Source organism: Megalobrama amblycephala, linkage group LG7 (genome assembly GCF_018812025.1).
Source record: "Megalobrama amblycephala isolate DHTTF-2021 linkage group LG7, ASM1881202v1, whole genome shotgun sequence".
NCBI classification, from domain to species: domain Eukaryota; kingdom Metazoa; phylum Chordata; class Actinopteri; order Cypriniformes; family Xenocyprididae; genus Megalobrama; species Megalobrama amblycephala.
In genome coordinates this window covers 10,830,217-10,852,632 of record NC_063050.1, presented here as the reverse complement: position 1 = coordinate 10,852,632, position 22,416 = coordinate 10,830,217, and the positions used below count along the sequence as shown (strand labels likewise).

The 22,416-nt window shown below is 36.4% G+C and overlaps 2 protein-coding genes across 4 annotated transcripts in view; both read left to right on the top strand.

Moving 5' to 3' along the window:
• The window catches only part of LOC125271231 (B-cell receptor CD22-like), a 210,943-nt gene that overhangs the window by 8,877 nt on the left and 179,650 nt on the right, over positions 1 to 22,416 (top strand). The gene's annotated exons all lie outside the window — the stretch shown is intronic.
• LOC125271210 (B-cell receptor CD22-like) lies at positions 853 to 20,854 on the top strand. 3 transcript variants are annotated; one of them, XM_048195221.1, is made up of 9 exons: positions 13,269 to 13,561; positions 13,811 to 13,880; positions 14,381 to 14,722; positions 14,821 to 15,060; positions 18,746 to 19,000; positions 19,088 to 19,330; positions 19,414 to 19,519; positions 19,675 to 19,720; positions 20,260 to 20,854. In XM_048195221.1, exons 1-9 carry the CDS (start codon positions 13,547 to 13,549, stop codon positions 20,533 to 20,535), a joined length of 1,593 nt encoding a protein of 530 aa, XP_048051178.1. In that variant the 5' UTR covers positions 13,269 to 13,546; the 3' UTR covers positions 20,536 to 20,854. The 3 variants fall into 3 exon arrangements, 2 of the variants coding, with proteins under 2 accessions (XP_048051178.1, XP_048051179.1); XM_048195222.1 differs by lacking the exon at positions 18,746 to 19,000 and having other exon boundaries at positions 13,286 to 13,561; XR_007185539.1 differs by lacking the exons at positions 14,821 to 15,060; positions 18,746 to 19,000; positions 19,088 to 19,330; ... (1 more) ...; positions 19,675 to 19,720; positions 20,260 to 20,854 and adding exons at positions 853 to 977; positions 7,150 to 8,103 and having other exon boundaries at positions 10,450 to 13,880; positions 14,381 to 14,456.

Genomic DNA, 22,416 nt, shown 5'->3' with positions numbered 1-22,416 from the left:
GTTATGTAGCCTAGACCTACAGTCTACCTCAACACTTCATAATCAGAAGCAGCTTAATAATCAGAAGCCGTTACACTTTTTTGGCTAAACCTTGCAGGCTTGTCTTCCAGTGGCTTTGATTCAAATGTATCTGATATGATAAACAGAGCTGCGTTACCTCATACTCATGACCGGAAAAGCGGAAGCGGCACTGGCGACTGTGGCATAATAAAAGTCCTGCTGCTCGTGAGGCGCAATCACTCCAGCTCCTCGTTCAGCTCCCACAACACTTGGTCCTACTCTGCTTCATACTACAGTAACGTTAATAATCTCATCCATGAACATGATTTCTGCCCAAGTCCAATCCCTATTATTTCCACCAGCTGTGATGTGAAGACCACATGCACTCGCATCACTCCAGTAAATAGCAGCGTGGTGGGGTTTTGGCAATCTCCCTACCAGGAAAAGTTCAGGTGCTCCCGATGGCCAGTCAGTCCTCTTCTCGGCCAATCACAGGCCCCCTCCTTGCTCGAGCCCTGCACCTAGCCCTTATGTTAATCCGGCCCTGACCAGAGCGTTAGACTCTGAATGAGATCAGTGATTCATGCCAATAAATCATAATCAATAAACAGCCAACATCACCTGTTCACATTATCTCTTTGCTTTCCTTGCCATAACAAATGTTATAGTATTACACACAGTTACAGCAGCCACAGGAAAACTAGGGTTAGTAGTTTGACGTGTAGTCTCTGTGGCTAACCATTTGATGTTTGTGTGTAGATCTTATCCATATATGAACATAAAAGTGATTTTATTAAAAAAAAAAATGTACATGTATGGGTGGCAACTATGACTGCTGAAGCTCCACCCCTCACTTCTGTTGGTGCTGCAGGTCTTCCGTTTTACATTAAGACTGAAAAACTGAGATTTGGAGGAAGTGAAGATGTACAGAAGAATGAGAAGCATGGGAGACAGAAATTGTGCAAATGAGCAGTCAGGTCAGTTAAAAGTTATTATAATTTCCTTATTAATCTTACATGCAAAAACTAAACATAGGCTAATGTGTTTGGAATGATTAATGGCATGCTGTAAGGACGGAGTTTTACATTTCCTGTGGGTAGCCTATTCAATCTTTTTTGTAATAATTCCGTCAATTATACGTTTACATATAGCCGACGGTTGCCACACCTCGGGGCATCTTTCATATGTTTTATTTCAAGAAGTTTTAGGTTATTATCCTATCTCTAAAACGCTATAATTTTGCACAAAATCCGCATTTCCGACAAGTGTCTCGCTGCAGACAACATTGATGCACAGAAGCAGCTGATCTCTCTGCAGTGACGTCACAAGCGCTCGCGAAGTCGAAACCGGAATAAGCGGCTGACACGCTTCTGCACAAACAAATACTTCGCGGTCGTGTTTGTCTCTGCTCTAATCAAACCGATTACCCGGCGGCTGCTGTTGACACAGACCCTGAAGTTTAAATCGGTCTGTTTTTACCTGCAGTACAACTGCGATTAGGCTACTGATATAAGGGCAGATCTTAAGTTTAAGTGTGAAATGATGTACAAAATCCTAAAAAGTACATGCATTCATGTCTGCTGCAAAATGGAAATTATCCTGTTTATTGTTCTTAATGGGAGTGATGATTATTTAGCTTGTTTCATATTAGACACATGATTTTATAGCCTACAAATTAAAACTGAAAGTAAAAAAAAAACACCTTTATATTTTTCTTGTATACATGGTGACCAGAGGACCCCGTTTTCCCCTGATAGTCCAGGATTTTGGTGGTGTGTCCCAGTTTTTCAGCTCGTTCAGAGAAAAAACAACAACAACGACCAGCATACAGCATCCTGCTGGTTAAATCGGGGCAATCGTGTAGTGATTCACCAACAACCAACAGAGGGCGCTGCGATCGCTGACTTTACTTGGTCACGCTCGCTACTTGATGTGAAGAACATACATCATATCACTGTAGTGTGCCTTGTGGTGTCCTGTACATAATTTGCCATGATAAATTAACAAAAAAAAAAAACGACTATCAAATGGGTGTGTGATATAGGCTAAGTTTTTATATTCATAACAAAAGCATTACTTGGCTCTTTAGATACATTTTCTAGAATTTGTGTTTTGTTTTGTTTAAGAGGATGTGTGTTATTTTGCCCCATGCACTGCTCTTTAAATTTGAATGAGAGTAAAATATAGTCAAATCATAAAAAAAAAAAAAAAAAGTTTTCCTATTAATATATATATATATATATATATTATAATAATAAGAGATTACTCAATTTGAGTGTACTGATCATTTGGTAATAAAATATATATTTTATAATATTTTTTATTTAATAAAAAAGAAGAGTTTTTCATGTCCCTTGAATGGTTGTCTACCCTGTTGTATTGGGGAATCTGTCCCTTTAAGAAAAGGCCATTCCCTTTAGTGACATCAGGACAACCGTTTTTTTTTTTTGTCTCTTCAGTGGTAGGAATTTTAGACACCAATAGTTATTTGACAAAATAGTTATTGATTGTTATGACTTTAGTAAATAATAATAAAACAACGTGAAGCACTCATGTGACACCTGAAACAGTTTAATTACAGTTTATATTACTGAACAATATAATACATATGATAATTTGGTAACACTTTACAATAAAATTCATTAGTTAAACATTAGTTTATGTATTAACTAACATGAATGAGCAATACATTTGTTACTGTATTTACTAATCTTAATTAAAATACAGTTGTTCATTGTTTGTTCATGTTCACAGTGCATTAAGTAATGTTAACTAAATTTTAATAGTGTATTAGTAAATATTGAAATTAACATTAACAAAGATTAATAAATGCTGTATAAGTGCAGTTCATTATTAGTTCATGCACTCTCAAAAAGGATGTGTTAATTAATAACACATTTTTTGTGTTATGGCTATTTTAACACATTTTTGTGTCAATTTAAGTTGATCATGTGTAGAGAGAGAGAGAGAGAAAGAGAGAAACAACACTGTGTCCAACACAACATGTGTTAAACTATCATCCAATCACATTGCTGCTACGTCACTCCACAAGCCGTTAAGCAAGTTTGTGCCTCTTTCTTCATCGGTGGATGACTTGTGTTCATTTTGACACAGTAATTGTGTTATGATTTTAACACAGTGAATGTGTCAGGAAGGTGATCTGCTGTTAACAAGCAGAATCAAAGGAGAAATTCACAATTTTAAGTTACCATCATGGAGATCAGTGTTTGCTTTAGTTGGGCTCTTGACCCTTGACTTTTTAATATTAGATTTTGTTTGGGCTGTTGTAACTGATAGGGCTGTAACGATATGCGATATGAAACCGAAATCGCGATACGCAGGTCCACAAACCTGTATCGCGATGTGAGAAGGCAGAATCGCGACACACCCCTTCCAACTCCCAGAGTTATCCTTCCTGTCCAGATCCAATGCTACCACATTTTTAAATTACTGTAAGTATTAGGGGTGTAACGATTTATCGTAGATGGTGTGTCTCAATCAGCTCTCTAGTTCAGTAAGTGTTTCGGCACACATTGAATCTTGCAAGCAGGTTTAAACGTTTCTCATGTCAGTCTCTTGCGTGGTCGCGTGAGAAAAGTCGTGGCTTTCTTTCACCGCAGTGCACAGCAACAGCTGTGCTCACAGAAAAGCAAAAGACGCTTGCGATGCTTTGCTTTAAGAAGTTCTGTGGGGCCGTTCACATATTGCGTCTTTTCCGCGTGCAAGTCAGTTATTATTTTCAAATGTAGCCGTGCGGCAGGCGCGCTCATAATGGGATCAACGCGGTCGCGACGCGCATGCAATTCTCAACTTCTCAGAATGCCGCAAGCGCACCGCAGGTCATGTGACAAGAATCAACCGATCAGCTATGGCCTTTCCGTAACAAAACATCAAAAGCTCAGCCGAACAGCTGATCAGCTGATCATAGCTGTACATGGTGGTTTTTATATCTTATCTCCATCAATATATCTCGTACTAAAACTAATGCAAGGGCTAGAAATCATTTATCCTTTGCAGAAACATCCTGATCCTCTTGGAGAGCTCAGTTCATGGTTGCATAGCAACGAGCGACGCCACGGGAGCGCAAGCGCTTTGGAAAGAAGGAGAAGCGGTGCGGCCGCGCCTTCCACACGTTTTAGACGCGATATGTGAACGGCCCCATTCATAATTCTAAGTTCATGTTAAATTTAACATTTTTTTTCTGTGACAGACAGCCCTATTCAACTGTTAATTTGAATACAGAAGGTTTTTATTAAAATTTTATATTTATTTATTTTAATGAAATGTGATCTTGTATGTACAACAAGGAAAATTATTGAAATTTGTTCATGTTTTTTTAATAAATCTTGTTTGAATTTCAGTTTCATTTTGTTCAAAATATCGTGATACGTATCGTATCGTGAACTCCGTATCGAGATACGTACCGTATCGTGACCTGAGCGTATCGTTACACCCCTAGTAACTGAGTTATAACAGCCAGACAAGCAAAGAGAAAAGATGATCAGGTGGTGTTTGTTATGTTTTCACATAATCATTATTTGTCTTGAGCTCATTTGCAGCCCAATCTCTGAGCTAGATTTACATTATTGATTATAGCAGTAGATCAGATTTTTCTACATAATTCAAAGGTATTTCTTAAAAAGTTGTTCTGATCACAAAAAAAAAAAAAAAAACTCGCTTTTAGGCACACACAGACATCAAGAATCAGCCTGTGAATCTCAACAACGGTGACAAGCAACATATTCTGATTTTAGAAACATTAGAAAAGAAGCTCCTAAAAAGTCACATAAAACAGAGAAAAATAAAATAGTGAGAATAAAGGAAATTACTAAGACAATTCAGCTCATAGTTTATTCATGCAGCAATGCATGATGGGAGCCATGGATGAATTTTGATTGGTGGCACCCAGAATGCACTGCAACATGCTTTATTATTCTCACCACTTTTGAGATTCACAGGATGATTCTTGATGTCTGTGTCTCTAAATGAAAGAGATTTTTTTTTTTTTTTTTTAAATCAGAACAACTTTTAAGAAATCCTTCAGATTAATTGATAAAGCTGATCTTGTGCTGTAGAATCACAGTGCTGCTGTAATCAATAATGTAAATCTAACTCAGAGATTGGGCTCTAAATGAGTTCAGTGATTCAGGACAAATAATGATTATGTGAAAACACAACCAACACCACCTGATCAGCTTTTCTCTTTGTGTGTCTGGCTGTTACAACACCCCAAACAAAATCTAATATTATAAAGTCAAGGGTCAAGAGCCCAGCTAAAGCAAACACTGATCTCCACGATGGTGGCTTAAAAATTGTGATTTTCTCCTTTGATTCTGCTTGTTAGCAGCAGATCACCTTCCTGACACATTCACTGTGTTAAAATCATTGACTCAGTGAATGTGTCAGAATTAACACACAAGCGTCGTCCCTAAACTCACACACTGATGTGTAAGAATTTAACACATTTGGAGTCAGTTTTAACATCCTTTCTAAGAGTGTGTATTGCATTCATTTTAACTGGTCAAAAATAGCACATCTATGACACAAATTGTGTGATTTTTGACACATTAGTGTGTTAAATATTTTAACACTCCCTGTGTTAAGAAGAATAACACACTGGTTGAGTTAAAAAAAAGTAACACAAAATGTGTTGTCCTTAACTAGACTCACGGATGTGTTAAGATATAACACAGGTTGTGTTGTTTTTAACACCCGTGTGTTGTCATCCACCGATGAAGAAAGAGGCACAAACTTGCTTAACGGCTTGTGGAGTGACGTAGCAGCAATGTGATTGGATGATAGTTTAACACATGTTGTGTTGGACACAGTGTCGTTTCTCTCTCTCTCACACACACATTAGTTTGTTAAATATTTTATGCCTGTATTAAGAAAAAATAACACACTGGTTGAGTTAAAATTAACACAAAATGTGTTGTCCTTAACTAGACACAGATGTGTTAAAATATAACACAGGTTGTGTTGTTTTTAACACATCTGTTTTAAGAGTGTGTTAACTAAAAGTTAACTAATAAACCTTATTGTAAAGTTTTACCGCTAAATTATAATATAATGGAACAAAATATATATGAATGGTTCACAGTTATCAAAGTTATCAGAACAATTATTACTATTACTTAGTGAGTTTCATAATAAAAAATAAATAGCCAGCTACCTGGGCTTTGTGCTATTGAGCAGAAGATCATTAGATTCATCTTTGCAAATACTCAAGAATTGTATGCATAAATGTAAACACAAAGTTGAATAATTTAATCATTATTCCTGAGAATCCTTCACTGAGGAATCTGTCCAGGACCTTAGCAACTTTTATTGTTATTTATTTAACCAGGAATTTTTTTTTTTAATTGCAATATACACAATAAAGGATAAAACATATTAGATCCAATGCTATTTTTGTCTTCAAGTATCAGTATATAGTCATACATGGTCGAAGCATATGTTGCAGTATGAAAAATATAAGCTGTACTTTCCAATTATGTAAAATAACGCATTACATTTTGCAGCATATTCCCATATTGCTGTTTCATAAGGGTATGACTAAAGCTAAATAAGCATTCTCAATGCTCAAGCCTCTTGCTCGTACAGTGTTTTTGTTTACACTGCCACGGAAGAAATCTGTTCAGGAACCAACTTCTCCGCTGTGTTTAATTAAACTGAGTGAATTAATCATCACACACGATTACAGTTGGAAAGATGCATGCTTTGTTTTTTGAATGCCCAGTGTAAATAATCTTTTTTAAATGCTCATTTTTATAAAGTAAATACATTAAAATAAATAATTTAAGGATATATTTGTACACAGCAGAGCAAACACAAACATATAACCTTTGCTACAGTCTAGCCTAAAACAAATTATTTTTATGTATTTGTTTTTTTTAAGGCTTTAAAATCTGAATAGTTTGATTAACATCTTTAAACATCATTGACTCCAATATTTTTCTATATGTCAGTTGAGGCATCATACACCAGAAAAGTTTACAATGGACTGGATGGAGAGGCAGTTTGCTTGTGATAGAGCACTACATTGATAGAGTATGATACAAAGACAAAAGCAACATCTCAACACACAAGTGGGGAAAAAAAATCACTGAAGCATTTATAAATCATTAAGAACTCTAAATTGTTTGACAGGTGATTCACAGGATCTGAGGATTGTGCTGCTGGGAGTCTCTGGAGCTGGAAAGAGTTCAACAGGAAATGCAATACTGGGTCAAGATGTGTTTAAAGAGAGCAGAACCAGAGAGAGTGAGATACAGAGAGGAAGAGTAAAAGACAGAAACATCTCCATCATCGACACTCCAGGATTCTTCAGCACTCACCTGACTGATGAAGAGATGAAGAAGCAGATGATGAAGAGCCTGTATCTCTCTAATCCTGGTCCTCATGTGTTCCTGCTCATCATCAACCTGGAGACCTTCAAAGAGGAGGAGAGGGATGTTGTGGAGCAAATTCAGGAGAACTTTGGAGCTCAAGCTTTCAGGTTCACCCTAGTGCTGTTTACTGGAAGAGAACAAATGTCTAACAGAGAATGGATCCTCTTTATGGATAGTGGAAATTTTCAAGACATAGTCAGTCACTGCAGAGGTAATCATCATTCCATCAACAGTAAAAGTGAGATTATTCCAACTCACATCAAAAAGCTTCTGGAGAAGATTGATGAAATCATCAAACAGAATGATGGCCAGTATTACAAAAATGAGATTTACTCAGTTTCTCGAACAAAGAGCGGAAAAGAAAAAAGAAAACAAGAGGAAAAAAAGGACAGAAAAAAAGAGCAAAAGAATGAGAAGAGACAAGAGACAATAAAAATAGTACCTGAGACATTTGAAATGGACAGTGTAATGGCAGAGAGATCAGAAAAGAAAAGTCTTATTTCTCGTGTGAGAGAAACAGAGATAACTCATGTATGTGAAGAAAACATTGAAGGAAAGGTGGTTCGTACATCATCAGTAAGATCACTGGCAATCTTATTTGAAAGAATGGAGGAAGAAAGTACAATTCAGACACCAAAAGCTGGAAAAACAAGAACATTATGGGGCCAGAATAAACAACAGAAAACAACAGAACAACATTTGGCCAAAAGAGGTGAGAATGTTTAATAAAACTATTTCACGAAACTTTTCCCTAAATGTCAAGACATTTTCTTGAAACAGTAACACATTTCTAAAAAAAGAACCTTTAAATAGAAAAGAAAGCCCCAGTCTCACACATTCAGTGAAGAATTCAATAAACCGTTTCTCTACAGGGGTTTTAAAACAACCTCTATACAATTTACAACCTTTATATAACTCTGCTCAATAAATAAATTACTTGAATAAGATGTGAACTGTGAGACTGAAAGATGCATGAAACTTGGTGACTGTACCAAATATGCATACTTCCCTATTTTATATAGTATAAAAAATCAGTATGCCAAAAGGTAGGTAACATATACATATATCACCTATTGCATCTCCACAGGTTCTGACCAATTAATTTGTTAAATCACTTATAACAAAGGAACATTATGGGTTCAAATCAACTGCTGAATTATTTGCTCTAGTGAAATATTCATACATTAAAAAAATAATTTAAAATAACATGAAATTTCAACTACAGCCACTAGATGGCTGCAGAGCATTATCATGACTCTCTAATAAAGATTAGCATTTTTGTACTGAAAGGATTAGTTCATTTTAAATTGAAAATTAGCCCAAGCTTTACTCAACCTCAAGCCATCCTAGGTGTATATGATTTTCTTCTTTTTGATGAACATAATTGGAAATATATTGACGCATCCGTGCTTTATAATGGCAGTGAACAGGATCAACTAGTATGAGCTGAAAAAAGTGTCTCCATCCACATCCATTCATCATAAACACGGCTCTGTGGTTTAATAAAGGCCTTCTGAAGCAAAGCAATGCATTTGTGTAAAAAAAAAAAAAATCAAGCTAGCTTCTATCTAGCTTCTGTCAGACCGCCTTCCGTATTCAACTTACGAAAAAAAAGGAACTGGCGTTGTGTCAGTTAAGCTTTTTCTGTATAAGTTGAATAGAGAAGGCGTAGGACGTAGCAAAAGCTTTTTAAACTGCGAGAGGTTTACACTTTCTTCGTAAGTTGAATACGGAAGGCTGTCTTGTGGAAGCTAGATATTTTACTTCATAACTTGTTAAATATGAAAATGTGTTTATGATGGATGGATGTGGATGTAAGCACTTTCTTCAGCTCATACTCGTTGATCCTGTTCACTGCATTATAAAGCTCGGATGCTTCAGGATATTTACTAAAATATCTTCAGTTGTGTTCATCAGAAAGAAGAAAGTCACATACACCCAAAATGGCTTGAGGGTGAGTAAAGCTTGGGGTAATTTTCATTTGAAAGTGAACTAATCCTTTAAGTATCTTTTTTGCATTTATGACATATTATTACAGTCTGTTAGAATCATAATAATTACTAATTTGTAATATTTTTTCCTTATATTAAGAATGATTATGTTTTTTGATAAAGAAGTTTTAAGATAAAGATTTTGAGTTTTTGAATTTCTCTTTTAACTTGACAAAGAAAAAGTAAACATTTACAAAACAAGTTTTGGATTCACACGTCAAATCCTTTTTGCCACACCCTTAGTGAACATGATGAAGAACATGGCTCGGATTGCCATTACACAGGCAAACCTGAACATGGTGTGTATATGTGTGTGTGTGTGTGTGTGTATGCATTTGTTGTCCAGTGTGGATGGTCTGTGGTGTCACTCCGTCATTTCTGTATGTCTTCTTCATTGTAGCATTTTATTTAATTATTTTTTTGACAAATAATGTCAATGAACAACCTGAGTGTTTTTTTCACACTAACATTCAACCAGATATCATTCTAATTTAATTTCTTGTTTGTAGAGCTAGCAAGTGTTGACAAAGTCCTGAAGTTTAGATGAAGGGAACTTGAACTAAATGAAATGACTACATCTAAATAATGTCTTCAGAGATCAGTGAATCACTACATGATGACTGAATCATCAGATCAGTTTTTCTTCTCACTAACGTTTGCTATAACAAATGTGCTTTAGAAACACACAGTTTCAGCAGCCAGAGAAACATTGAAGTTAAGAAGTCAAGGGTCAAGAGCCCAACTAAAGCAAGCTCTTACCTCCATAACGGTGACTTCAAACTTCCTTATTTTCTATTAAACAGCAGTAAGGCTTCCTGGAGGTTAAGTGAGGGCTGCCCGTGCAGGGCCACCGCTAAAGGGTCAACGTTTTGCCAGTGAGCAAATTCTCAGGGGCCCTGCGCTGACAGGCTTGTTTGCAGGGACTGAACTCTGCAGGATGGCAGCTGTCCAGCTGCAGGGTTGGAAAACTCTGCTATAGCTGGAGACTTTAATGCATGTAACTTTATAACTATATTTAGCATTTTTGCATTACTTTCTGTCTCTTGTTTTATCTTCAATCATGTCAGATCTCAGGATTGTGATGGTTGGTAAAACTGGAGTTGGAAAAAGTGCAACAGGAAACACCATCCTGGGACGAAAGGCATTTAAAGAAGAACAATCTGCTCAGTCTGCAACTGAGAAATGCCAACAACATCAGCAGATGGTGGAGGGTCAAATCATCTCAGTGATCGACACTCCAGGTCTGTTTGATACGTCAATCAGAGAAGAAAAACTGAAGAAGGAACTAGTGAAGTGTGTGGAGATGTCTGTTCCTGGTCCTCATGCGTTTCTGCTGCTCATCAGACTGGATGACAGATTCACAGATGAGGAGAAAAACGCAGTGAAATTGATTCAGGAGAACTTTGGAAAAGATGCTGAACGTTACACCATCCTCCTGTTCACTAGAGGAGATCAGTTAAAAACATCTATAGAGGAGTTTCTGACAAAAAACAACCAGATTAATGAGCTAGTCCAACAGTGTAAAGGTGGTTATCATGTGTTCAATAACACAGATGAACAAAATCAATCACAGGCCAGTGAACTGATCAAGAAGATCAACAAAATGGTGAAGGAGAACGGAGGAGGGCATTACACAAATGAGATGTACAAGGAAGCTCAGAGAAAGTTAATGATGAAGAAGGCTAAGGATGCAGCCATAGTGGGAGTGGGTGTAGCAGGTGTAGGAGCAGCAGTAGCTGGAGGTACAGTACTTGGTGTTGCTACTGCTGGAGTGGCACTGCCTGTAGCTTTAATGGCAGGAGGTGCAGCTCTAACAGGAGTAATAACTGCAAAAGCTATTGCAGATAGAGTTAAAAAGTAATAGGTTGAGCAGGAAAACATGTTGAAATCGATTGTACTCAAAACTATAAGTTGTTAATACAAAGACAGACAACAGATTGTTAGCACAACTCTAGGACTCTTTATTGTTACTTAAATAGAAAATAAAAAGATTGATGTCCCTTTTCCCTTTTGTAATTCTAATTTTAACTGGTCAAATGGAGAACAGAAGAACTTGTAGACTTTTGCTTTCCTGTCTCAAATCTTCAGTAACAAAGGCCCTGTTTACACCTGGTATTAAGATGTGTTTTGGTCGATTGGATCACAAGCAGGGGACACACATTCCCATTCATACCTGGTGTTTCTGTCCATCTCTTTTGTCCAACTTCACCTTCTGATTTCTTCAAGGGGAGTGGTTGTGGGTGTGTAAATTTACGGGCTTTTTCCGATCTTTTGATCTAATAGGCGTAACAAGCACAATTTACATATGAGCACACCTAGAGACGCTGGGAAAACAAACAGAGATCATCAGCTTTCATTTCTGCTCTGACAACCACAAGACCAGCTGAACGCAATAAGTGCATGCTAGAAATCAATAATGTTTGGAGAACATTGTGCTTAGCATGTGTGTCATCTTCAGATCAATTTTATGGCTTCAGCCGGCAACGTTTAAAATCCCATCTGGCTAGCTCACTCCCCATAATGTTTATTGTTTCAGTAAGCAGAGAGTCGGCAGTCTTTTGTGGCTGTTCGGACACATTCGACCACATGAGCATTTCCACTACGAAAGCAATCCGGTCAAATGCATTTTCAACTGGTTCTGGAAGTGGTCGAAAGTGGACAAGCTCTCAAAACCTTTTACACCCTGTTTACACCTGTATTTAGCGTCGTCCACTTGTGACCTGATCGACCAAAATGCACCTTTAATACAGTGAGGGAAGCTTTAATTTGCTGATTGGTCAGTTTGAATGTCTCAATTTTGGTTTTCAGTCACATGGTCAAGGAAATGATAAAATAAGATTGTAACTGCTGTATCTGTCTATTTTTTTTTCGCTGGCACTGTCTTTTCTTCTCTGTTAACATTCCACATACATGCTACGTACAATTAACTGTATATGTTTTATCATCCTTCATCTATTTAACCATTTCAAGTGTAACCATAATAAAATACTGTTATTAAACTGTGCTAACTAGATTTGATTCAACATTAATACTGAATCGTTACCCATTGTATTACACATATAGCAATGCTCTCATGAGGCAAATCATTCAGCGTCCACAGCTCATTAGTTTGCTGGAAAAATGAACTCTTTCACTAAATATATACACTATCCCAGCTAACAGCATTTTGTTATAAGAACAATCTCTAAATACATTCTCTAAATATATTTTCTTGACGTTAGAGGAACGTTATTATAAGGTGAACAAGCACTGAAAGCAAGAGAGAGAGCATTTGATTGGTCAGAAATCTGATGAGAAGCTGATTTGCAGAGAAACTGTAAGTTTTGAACACTTATATCTTCTAAATGCGAATTTAGTTTTGAGCTGATGTGTCCCAATTCAGAGTCTGCATCCTTTAAAGGACTCAGACTTCAAAGGCCATCTGGGGTTCTGCAAAAGAATGAAAAGTAAAATAATAAAAAAAAATAGCCTACATATTTTACATAATATGCATCTGAGTTCTGCTCATTAGAATGTAAATTGATCACCTACTATAGCCTCTGCAGAAGGACCATCAATGCTGTACAGAAGAGCGTGTGAGTGAATCACGTGACATAATAACCAAAGCTGTCCAGCAGGAGGCGACTGTGGGGGAAAACTAACCTTGTTCCTTAAAGATGGGGAAATAATGGAGCTGGAAGTCACACAGTATTACACTGTGAAAATTAGTAACAGTTGCCATTTTAACATATATTTTAACATCAACTTGTCAAACACAGTAGAGTAAAGAATTACTAGAAAACCTGATTATTTATTAGAAAAAAAATATAAGAAAATACGATTTCTTTCCATATAAATATTGCATTTTGTCATTTAGAATGTTCTTCATTTAGAATGTTCTTGACTTCAAAATTGTATTTTTTGTGTATGGTTTTTTTTTTTTGGACTAATAATCCTGTGCTCTAAACATCTTGTGGAAATGTATTAAATTAACTTTAAAAGATCATTATTTTCCTTTAAGCAGTTTCATCTCAGTGATGATGTTCTGTTAAGAGGGAAGGAGAGACAGAGACATTTCTGCCACTGTGTGTTAAAAAAAAAACAGTGTTAACCACAGAAAGTCCTTCACTGTGAAGCTAAAGTGCTTGAGTTAAAACAGTCAGTCATTTGGTTGCTGTTGATCTGATGAGCTTCAACACGGTAAGACAAACACATTCATACTTCAATAAAAACTGATGATTATTTCTATAGATGAAGCTCATATAACACATGATTCCTGACATGAGAAATATCTTCTGAACATCTAATGATCAGTTCATTTACACACACTGATGTTGAGCATTAATAATCTTCAGATGAGCAAAGATCTTACTAACACTAAGAGCTGTTTAGAGTGATGAACAGACACTGTTTATGAGTATATGAGTGATGATTTATGCTGTATTATAGATATATTTGATGCTGATGTTGGTCAGAATGGCTCCTGCTCTTCCTCTGATCTTTCTGCTCATGATTCACAGTGAGTCTCTGTTTCATTCACATTAGAAACACTGATGTTTTTATTTATTTTTTTTATTTTCAAAAATGCCATAATGAGTGATTAATGAGCAGTCTTCTGTTTTGTTGATTTATTTCCTTTTGAAACAGGAAGTTAGGCTGTGTAGCAGCAGATCATCAGTATTTTTGGGCATAAATTAATGAACATGAACTAAAAGCTGTAAAACTCATTTATTTGTGATTTGTTGCATTATTTGATAGAGCAGCATGTTGTTCGTCGCTGATTTTTTACTCTGTTTTCACACGTCTGTCTCTTTTCATTTCTGCTTTTCTGCAACACCTTCCTTCAAAGCTGATGAAGTAAATCACACTGAGATCATTTATCACTCTGTAGATTCTGAGAAGATGAGCTTATATTTCCTGTAATGAGACGCTGTTTTTAAATATGAATGAAATGCTGTCATGTTTTCATGGTCCAACTGATAAAACAACATGTTCATCTTGATGAATTCTGTGTTTCAGGGGTTTTTTGTGCTGGTTGGGGTGTGAGTTACAGTCTTTCACACATCTGTGCACTAAAGGACTCGTCAGTGATAATGAACTGCACTTATACATACCCTACTGGATACTGGATCATGAGAGTGTTCTGGAGTAAAGGTGCTGTAAAAGAGGATGGAGAGTATCTAGATCTGTCTGAGGACCCTGAATACAGTCAGAGGCTTCAGTATCTGGGAGATAAACAGCAGATCTGCACAATCAGACTGAGTCATGTGACACTGAAGGATTCACACATGTACTATTTCAGATTCATCACTGATAAAGACAAATGGATTGGTAAACCAGGAGTGACTCTTACTGTCACAGGTGACTTTGGTGAGGTTTCTCTCTTCTTGTGTGCATTATGTTGAATAATAATCAGTGTATGACAGCAGCACTAGATATAATGTGTGTGTTGTGTTCAGATCTTCAGGTGGAGTCTCCTGAGAGAGTGACAGAGGGAGATTCAGTCCGTCTGACATGTAAAAGCAGCTGCACTCTGACTGACAGAGCAACATTCATCTGGTACAGAAACTCACAGAAGATATTAAATGAGAGTAACAAACTCAACTTCAAGTCAGTCAGAAGAGAGGATGCAGGCAGATATAGCTGTGCTGTACACGGACACAATCACATCTCTCCTGCTGTTCAGCTCAATGTCACGTGTGAGTATGCATTTATGTTTTTTGAAAAGCCAAACAAACAAACAAACAAACAAACAAACAAAAAAACAGATTCAGATCATGTGTGTCTCTACATTCACACTGCAACACTTAGTGCTCAATTCTGATCTATTTCTCAGATGCTTTGTGTGGCTGTTCACATTATTATTATCATTATTATTTTAAATGTGGTCAATTTGAGTGTGAACTGCACAGCAAAATCCTCAGAGTAAAATCAGCTCTTATCCAGTGTCACTTTAACACTCTCCCAGCTAACGGGGAACGTTCTCATAATTTAGGCTAATGTTCTGTTAAGGTTCTCTCAAAGTTATGAACAAACGTTCTTCCAGTAATGTTAACAGAGTGTTTGTTCAATGTTATCTGGTCTTTAATAATGTTCTCAAAAGGTTTGCACAAAACCATTATTCATAAAAGTTGTTTGTAGAAGTTGTAGTATGTAGAAGTAAGTAGGATTTCTGTCCACTAGAGGTCACTAGAGGTCTATTCAAAACAAAGGCGTAGCTTGATGACGCCAAGTTTGAGCGCGGAATCTTGGGACATGTGGTCTTCACATCACAGCTGGTGGAAAAGAATAGGGATAGGACTTGGGAAGAAATTGTAGGGAAAACACACCCTAGGAAGTAAAATTAGCTCAAATGAAATAATTTATAGGGAATTTAACACTGGGAGAGTGTTAAAGAGTTGTAAGTTTACGACCGAGCAACTGAGTCGTCCAGCGTTCATTTGCTCGAGCCGTAATAAGCTCTTGTAGCGGATATGAATATCCAACAATCGTGAAAACACTGATTAGAGCATGATAACTTAAAATGGTCAGTTTAAGAAATTAAATTTTAGACACACATAATACAAGACACTTTCTTTTAAAATCTACAGGAGACTTTATTATAACACAAACTAATCTAACACAAACACACACACATACATACACACATTCATTCATACGCGTTGCAGTAAGAAAGGAAATGAGAGAGAAAGAGTTTTAAGAGAGAGAGTGTGATATGATGAACAGTGTTCCTAGCAAAATATGCACTTCAAAGACCTGAACAAACCATGAATCATTCATTTAAATGCACCAGTTCAGTTTTAATCTGGAGGTACTTGCTTGAGTCGACTTTAAATGTGAATTTCCCTCGTCGGCGTGTAGAGGGTTTTCCAAGTCGATGATTTGTCACAGGGTCTTAAAGGTCCGTGTGGAACAATGAAAGGAAGTCTCTTTGTCGCTGGAGTTAAAGTTTAAGCGGCAAAAGTCATTGGTTGAACTTTGCGGCAAAACTTAGAACACGAGACTTTCAGCTGAAAAGAAAATTAAGTAAAAGAAAAGAAAAGTGAGTGAAAGTTGAATGGCTTGAATGAGCTGCTTGTCTGTTCTTCTTGTTACTCCATAGTTCTTGGTTCTTGTCTTTGTCTTGGTTTTTGACTTGAACCACTCTTCTCTTGCAAGATGACTATTTAAACTTAGTTGTTTGTCACACCTCAGAGGAGTTTTGGACAATCAGATATCAGATATCAGATTTGGCCCCCAATCATGATTAGGTGTACTTCCCGTCTCTGCTTTAGCAGAGTGCAATTTTAACATAATTTCTATTAAATGGAATATGATACATTTTAAACAGATTTCATTCAAGTCAGGATTTAGAAAAGAGGAAAAGAATTAAATCAAGTCCAAAAAAGGCATATTTTCAGTCAGTCATTCAAGAGTTATCACATTTACATGGATTGTGGGTCTTCTAAAGCAAAACTGGTTATAGGTAGTACTTGTGGACACAATTTAAAATGTATGCAGTTAAAATATGTTTGATAAGTCCATTTAAAATTGTTTGGAACAATTTTGATGCAGTTTTAGTTGCAGAACAGTCTTCATTGGTTTTACTGTAAAGTTTTAGTCCCTTATAGAAACAAACGGGGCCTGCACTGTTTTCTCTGTTTCTTTTTGATCTGGTGATCAAAGACTATTTATCTTCTAGGTGACCATTTGCTGTCACAAATGGCTGAGTTCATCACTTCTCCTTCTGCCAGGAAACATAGATGTCGTAGAAGTAATCAACATTGGTTCTATCTGTAGACGAGCTGTAGTCGGAACCTCGATTCTGAATTAGAATTATGTTTTGAAAGAATCATCTGAATGATTCATTTGTCTGGTTCGTCCACGGTTCCTACAAAATCATGCTCATGGATGCGATTATTAACATTACTGTAGTATGAAGCAGAGCAGGAGCGAGTGTTGTGGGAGCTGAATGAGGAGCTGGAGCGATTGAGCAACACACGCTTCACGAGCAGCTGAACTTTTATTATGACACAGTCGCCGACGCCACTTCTGCTCTTCCAGTCATGAGTATGAGGTAACACAGCTCTGTTTATCATATTAGATACATTTGAGTGTGTTGAAAATGATGTTATAACATTACTCTGTGCGTTTGCTCGGTGGCTGCTGTGAGACATTTGTTTGAGACACACTGCAGTAAGATAGATCGATTTTACGATATCATATTAAATGCTGGATGGCTTGTGTTGATGAATGGCATGCTATTAATTTTAAAACATATTGTATGATGGAGAAAATACTGTATTACTGTTACTAAAAATAAAGCTGCATCTGATTATGCTATGTTAGCTACTTGATAAAATAGTGTTTTTCTCTCTGAGGCATGGTAAAGCATGGTAAAATTGATTTAAACAATAAGACTAAACATGTTGAGCTATACAACAATAGTTAAGGTAAAGTTTTGTAGACTGACCCTTATTTATTGTTCCTAACTTCCTAACTTTTCTCTTGAATTTAAATAAAGATTATGCAAGTGTTAGAATTAAACACTTTCAAAATAATGTTCATAAAATCATCACATATTGTCATTAGTATTTGATGAATGTTACAACATAACCAACCAATATTATTATTACAAGATTATTAGTAAAATATATTACATATAAAAACATATATGATACATCTTACCTTTCAAGAAATGTGGAAGCAAAATAACTAAAAATGAAAATAAACTTTTACTGTCATGTTATCTTTGCAAGCACAGACTGTTATTTACTTTAATCAGTCTTTCATTTTATAATTAGCATGAAATAAACAATAGTTCTTATTCACAGTGATTAATGATTATTAAATGAAAAGATTGAAAAATGATTCCACAACCACCAAATAGGTGGCGATATGCACTAAATATTCAAATAGCCATTAAACAAAGAAAGAAATAAGTAGTATGGTATTATGAAGTAGTATGTTTCCATGGTGACTCGTCGATTCGGCACACTTTGTTTCTTCAGTTAGAACACAAATGATGATTTTTAACTTCAACCGTTGCGGTCTGTCAGCCGTATAATGCGTGTCAATGGCAACACCATCTATAAGAGTCAAAAAACATGCACAGAAAAATCCAAATGAAACCCTGCTGCTCATGACAACACATTGATGTCCTCAGACACAAAACGATCATTTTGTGCAAGAAACCGAACAGTATAATTTTTTTATCTCTAATACACCACTATGTCTAACTGCCCTCCACATCCTGTTAGTGAGGTCTGATCGCGCTCTGACAACAGAAGTGATGTCTTGCACTCATTGAATTAAAGCGCAAGAGATCACTTCCGTTATCAGAAAGCGTTTTCTGACCTCACACACCGGAATGCAGTCATTTGTTAGTGTTTTTGTGCTTCTTAGACCCTCCCAGGGGCGTCTCAGTGTCCATCAGTCCATCTGGTGAAATAGTGTCAGGAGATTCAGTGACTCTGATCTGCAGCAGTGATTCAAACCCTCCTGCAGAAATCAACTGGTTTAAAGGAGGAACGTTTGTAGGATCTGGAAGAATCTACAGCATCTCAAAGATCAGCTCTGACGACAGTGGAGAATACAAGTGCAAGTCCAAAAATGAACATGGAGTGAAATACTCTGATAATGTGACTTTAATCATCATGTGTGAGTTAATGATGGCTCAGTAACTGTGGTAACCATCAAATAAATGGTTTAACAATCATTAATTTACACTTTTTTTGTCTGTTTTAGACCCTCCCAGGAACGTCTCAGTGTTGATAACTGGATCTGGTGAAATAGTGTCAGGAGATTCAGTGACTCTGATCTGCAGCAGTGATTCAAACCCTCCTGCTCTGAACTTCAGCTGGTTTAAGGAGAATGAAAGCTCAGCTGTTGGATCTGGACAGAGTTTCAGTGCACTACAGAGTGGACGCTTCTACTGTCAGGCTCACAATCAACATGGATCTCAGAGATCAGACGCTGTAACTGTCACAGGTGAAGCTTTTATTAACACACTCCTGTATCTTCACATCATTCATCAGTTTGGAGAGTTAATCATGATGATCTTCCTCTTTCAGTTCATCATGGTGCTGGTAGGAATGTGATTGTGATCGCAGCGACATCTGGAGGATTATTCTTCATCATCATCATCATCATCATCATGATCATCATCCTGTTTATAATGTGAGCACAATAACAAAAAAACCTGCAGTGATTTTATAAGTTAAATTTTGCTTTAATGTAGAAGGAAATGGCTAATTTATAATTGATTATAGTACACATATTTTGTATTCATTTGATAGTCATCCATAAGCTGTTAATGTCTGTCATTATAACAGAAAGAAACGAAGGAGTGATCAAACTGAAGATCTCACAGTGAAACAGGTAAATCATTCAGACACACGACTTTACAGAAGCAGAAAATCAATCGATCAGCTGTTATCTGTGTTTCAGACTGTAACTGTTCAGACTGATGGGAAACTAACATTATCAGTGTCTTTATTAACACAATCCAGAGAGAAAAAAAAAAACATTCATGAACTAATATTTCTCTTTATACCAGAGATTCTCAAACTGTATGTACAGCGCCCTCAGGTGGTGTGACATGAAGAAAAAATTCACTTATTTTCACATGGCTTCATCGAAATTTCTGATATATTTACAGTTTTAATATAGATTTTTTTTTTTTTTTTGTAATAATTTGATAATCATTAGTATATTTACATCATTGGGATTATTTCACTTCAAATACTTATTCTGTCCTTCTCCTACAATCAAGTGTAAATCAATAAAATATTTCTGAAGTATTGATCTGATGTGGCACCTGATCTGCAAAGATAATCTGCTCTAGACTGAGAATCGACACTTCAGATCAAACTGAATTACGTCTTAATGAATAATGACTTTATTTTCTTGTATTTCAGAATGATCTCTATTCTGACGCGCCACAGAGAGCTTCAGTCCATGATGAGCCTCTTTCTGAACCGGATTCAGCCAATGACGCTCCAAAGAGATTCAGAGGAAAAACTCCTGAATCCAGAGAGACTGAGGAGATCCAGTACGCAACTGTCCAATATCACAGAAAGAAAAAGACGAAGAGATCAGAGAAGAATGAAAACCAGTACGACGATCAACTGTTTAGGCGATCAACTGTTCAAACTATGGAAGAGCCTTCAATGATTTACAGCAGCGTCAAATGAGAGACAGAGTGTAAATGTTATATTATGTATTAATGTAAGTGTTTTATATTGTTTCCACTTCATGTTTTACTTTGCATGTTCTTACAACTACAGCTAATATTTCAATAAACCTGAGTAGTTATTAACCTCCATGCAGTTTAAGGCTGTAGTGTTTTTACTGGTTATTAAGGACTGAAGAGACCTCTGGTGTTGGATGTGTGAATTATTCTTCATGGAAGAGACTTAGGCCCTGTCCCAAATGGCACACATCATGTGCACTTTTGGACTTGTGGACTTACAATGGCCGCTGCGTGCGTGTATCCGTTACAAGACCATAGGGTGTCCCACTCGATGCGCACTTCTGCTGAGCCCGCAAGACTGTGAGCTACGCAGAGGACTTTACCCAGCAGTCAAAGCGGCATTATGATGTGAAAGTGCAGACTCAAAGGAAGAGAGTTTAGGGTGCCATTTGGGACAGGGCCATAGATGCAACTGTCCCAGACAGCAACATGGTGTTGCCAATATCTGGTACATGTGTACATCTGGGCTGACATGATGTTTCTGTCAGGGTACTTTCCCTCCCCCCAAAAAAATCTGTTATTTACTCTGATCAGATCTTATTTTCATATTCAGTTCATACTTTAATTGTTGTATTTGAAACTATACTTGAAACTACTGATTCTTGAAACTGATTTTTATATTTATTTTACTGTAAAGCTGCTATGTATGATATAATGCACTATATAAATATATAAACAGCTATAATCCAGTGCAAAGCCACTGACACAAATATTTCAATCCTTAACCATCAGATGATGACTGCACTTTCCACCAATAGCATTTTTTTTAAGATTGTGATTAAAATGCAGTGGTTGCCTCTAATTTCATATGGCTTCAGATATTTTTAAAGCCTGTAATAGAGATTATTCTGAGCAGAGCCATGACAGGTATGAAAGTGAGGCTGTGAGGGATTGACTTACCATATTTTCAATGACATGCACTGTAAAAAGCACATACACTGTTTTTTTGTTTTGTTTTTTTGTCTACTGAAATTTCTCTGAAAGATATTGTTTGCAGTGTTTCATCAGCATAACAATCCCAAAACACATTAAATAACAGGACAACCCACTGAAGAGATGTATGTCCCTCACAGCCTTGCTTTAATTCTCATTAAAAACCAAACATGACACTGTTGTGAATAAGGTCTATATATACACTGTAAAAAAATTAATGTGATTTTAATGGTAAAATATTGTAAAAACGCTACGGAAAAAAATTGTAACTAGGTTAACAGTAAGTTACTGTACTATGTACAGGGAAAACTGTAAAAGCTCTTACCAGACATTTTATGTAATTTTCACGGTAAAATGCCGTAAATCTTTAGAAGTAAAATAGAACAAATCAATGTATAATTTACAGTCAAGAACTGTAAACTGATATTCCCACAATTCCCTGTGTGACACTCCACATTTGAAAGTATTTTGTTTAAATAATCATGTTTCTTAATAGTTTTTGTTATCAGTTGTGTACATTAGGGTTTTATGTTACATCTTCTGTTGTTTAATGAAAGTTTATTGCATTATGTAAGTGTTGTGGGTTACCATGATGGTGTTTTGCGTTTGCGTTTGTAACAAGACATCAGTTGTTAGTTTTCAAAGGAAATGGGGTAATCAAAAGGTTGCTTTTAAAGGTGCTCTAACTTCTAACAAAATCATTGACATTATCAAGTACTCTCTACAGTTTTTTTTTAGAGTTAGTGAAACTCTTGTGTAAGTGAACTATACTAAGTAAGCATTTGTCAGTACAACATACAATTCCTGTTTCACTTTTTTTAAGGCAATTGGTTAGCATGTTTTTATATGTAAGTCTTACAAATTAGATTTTTGACAGTGTGTAGACTCA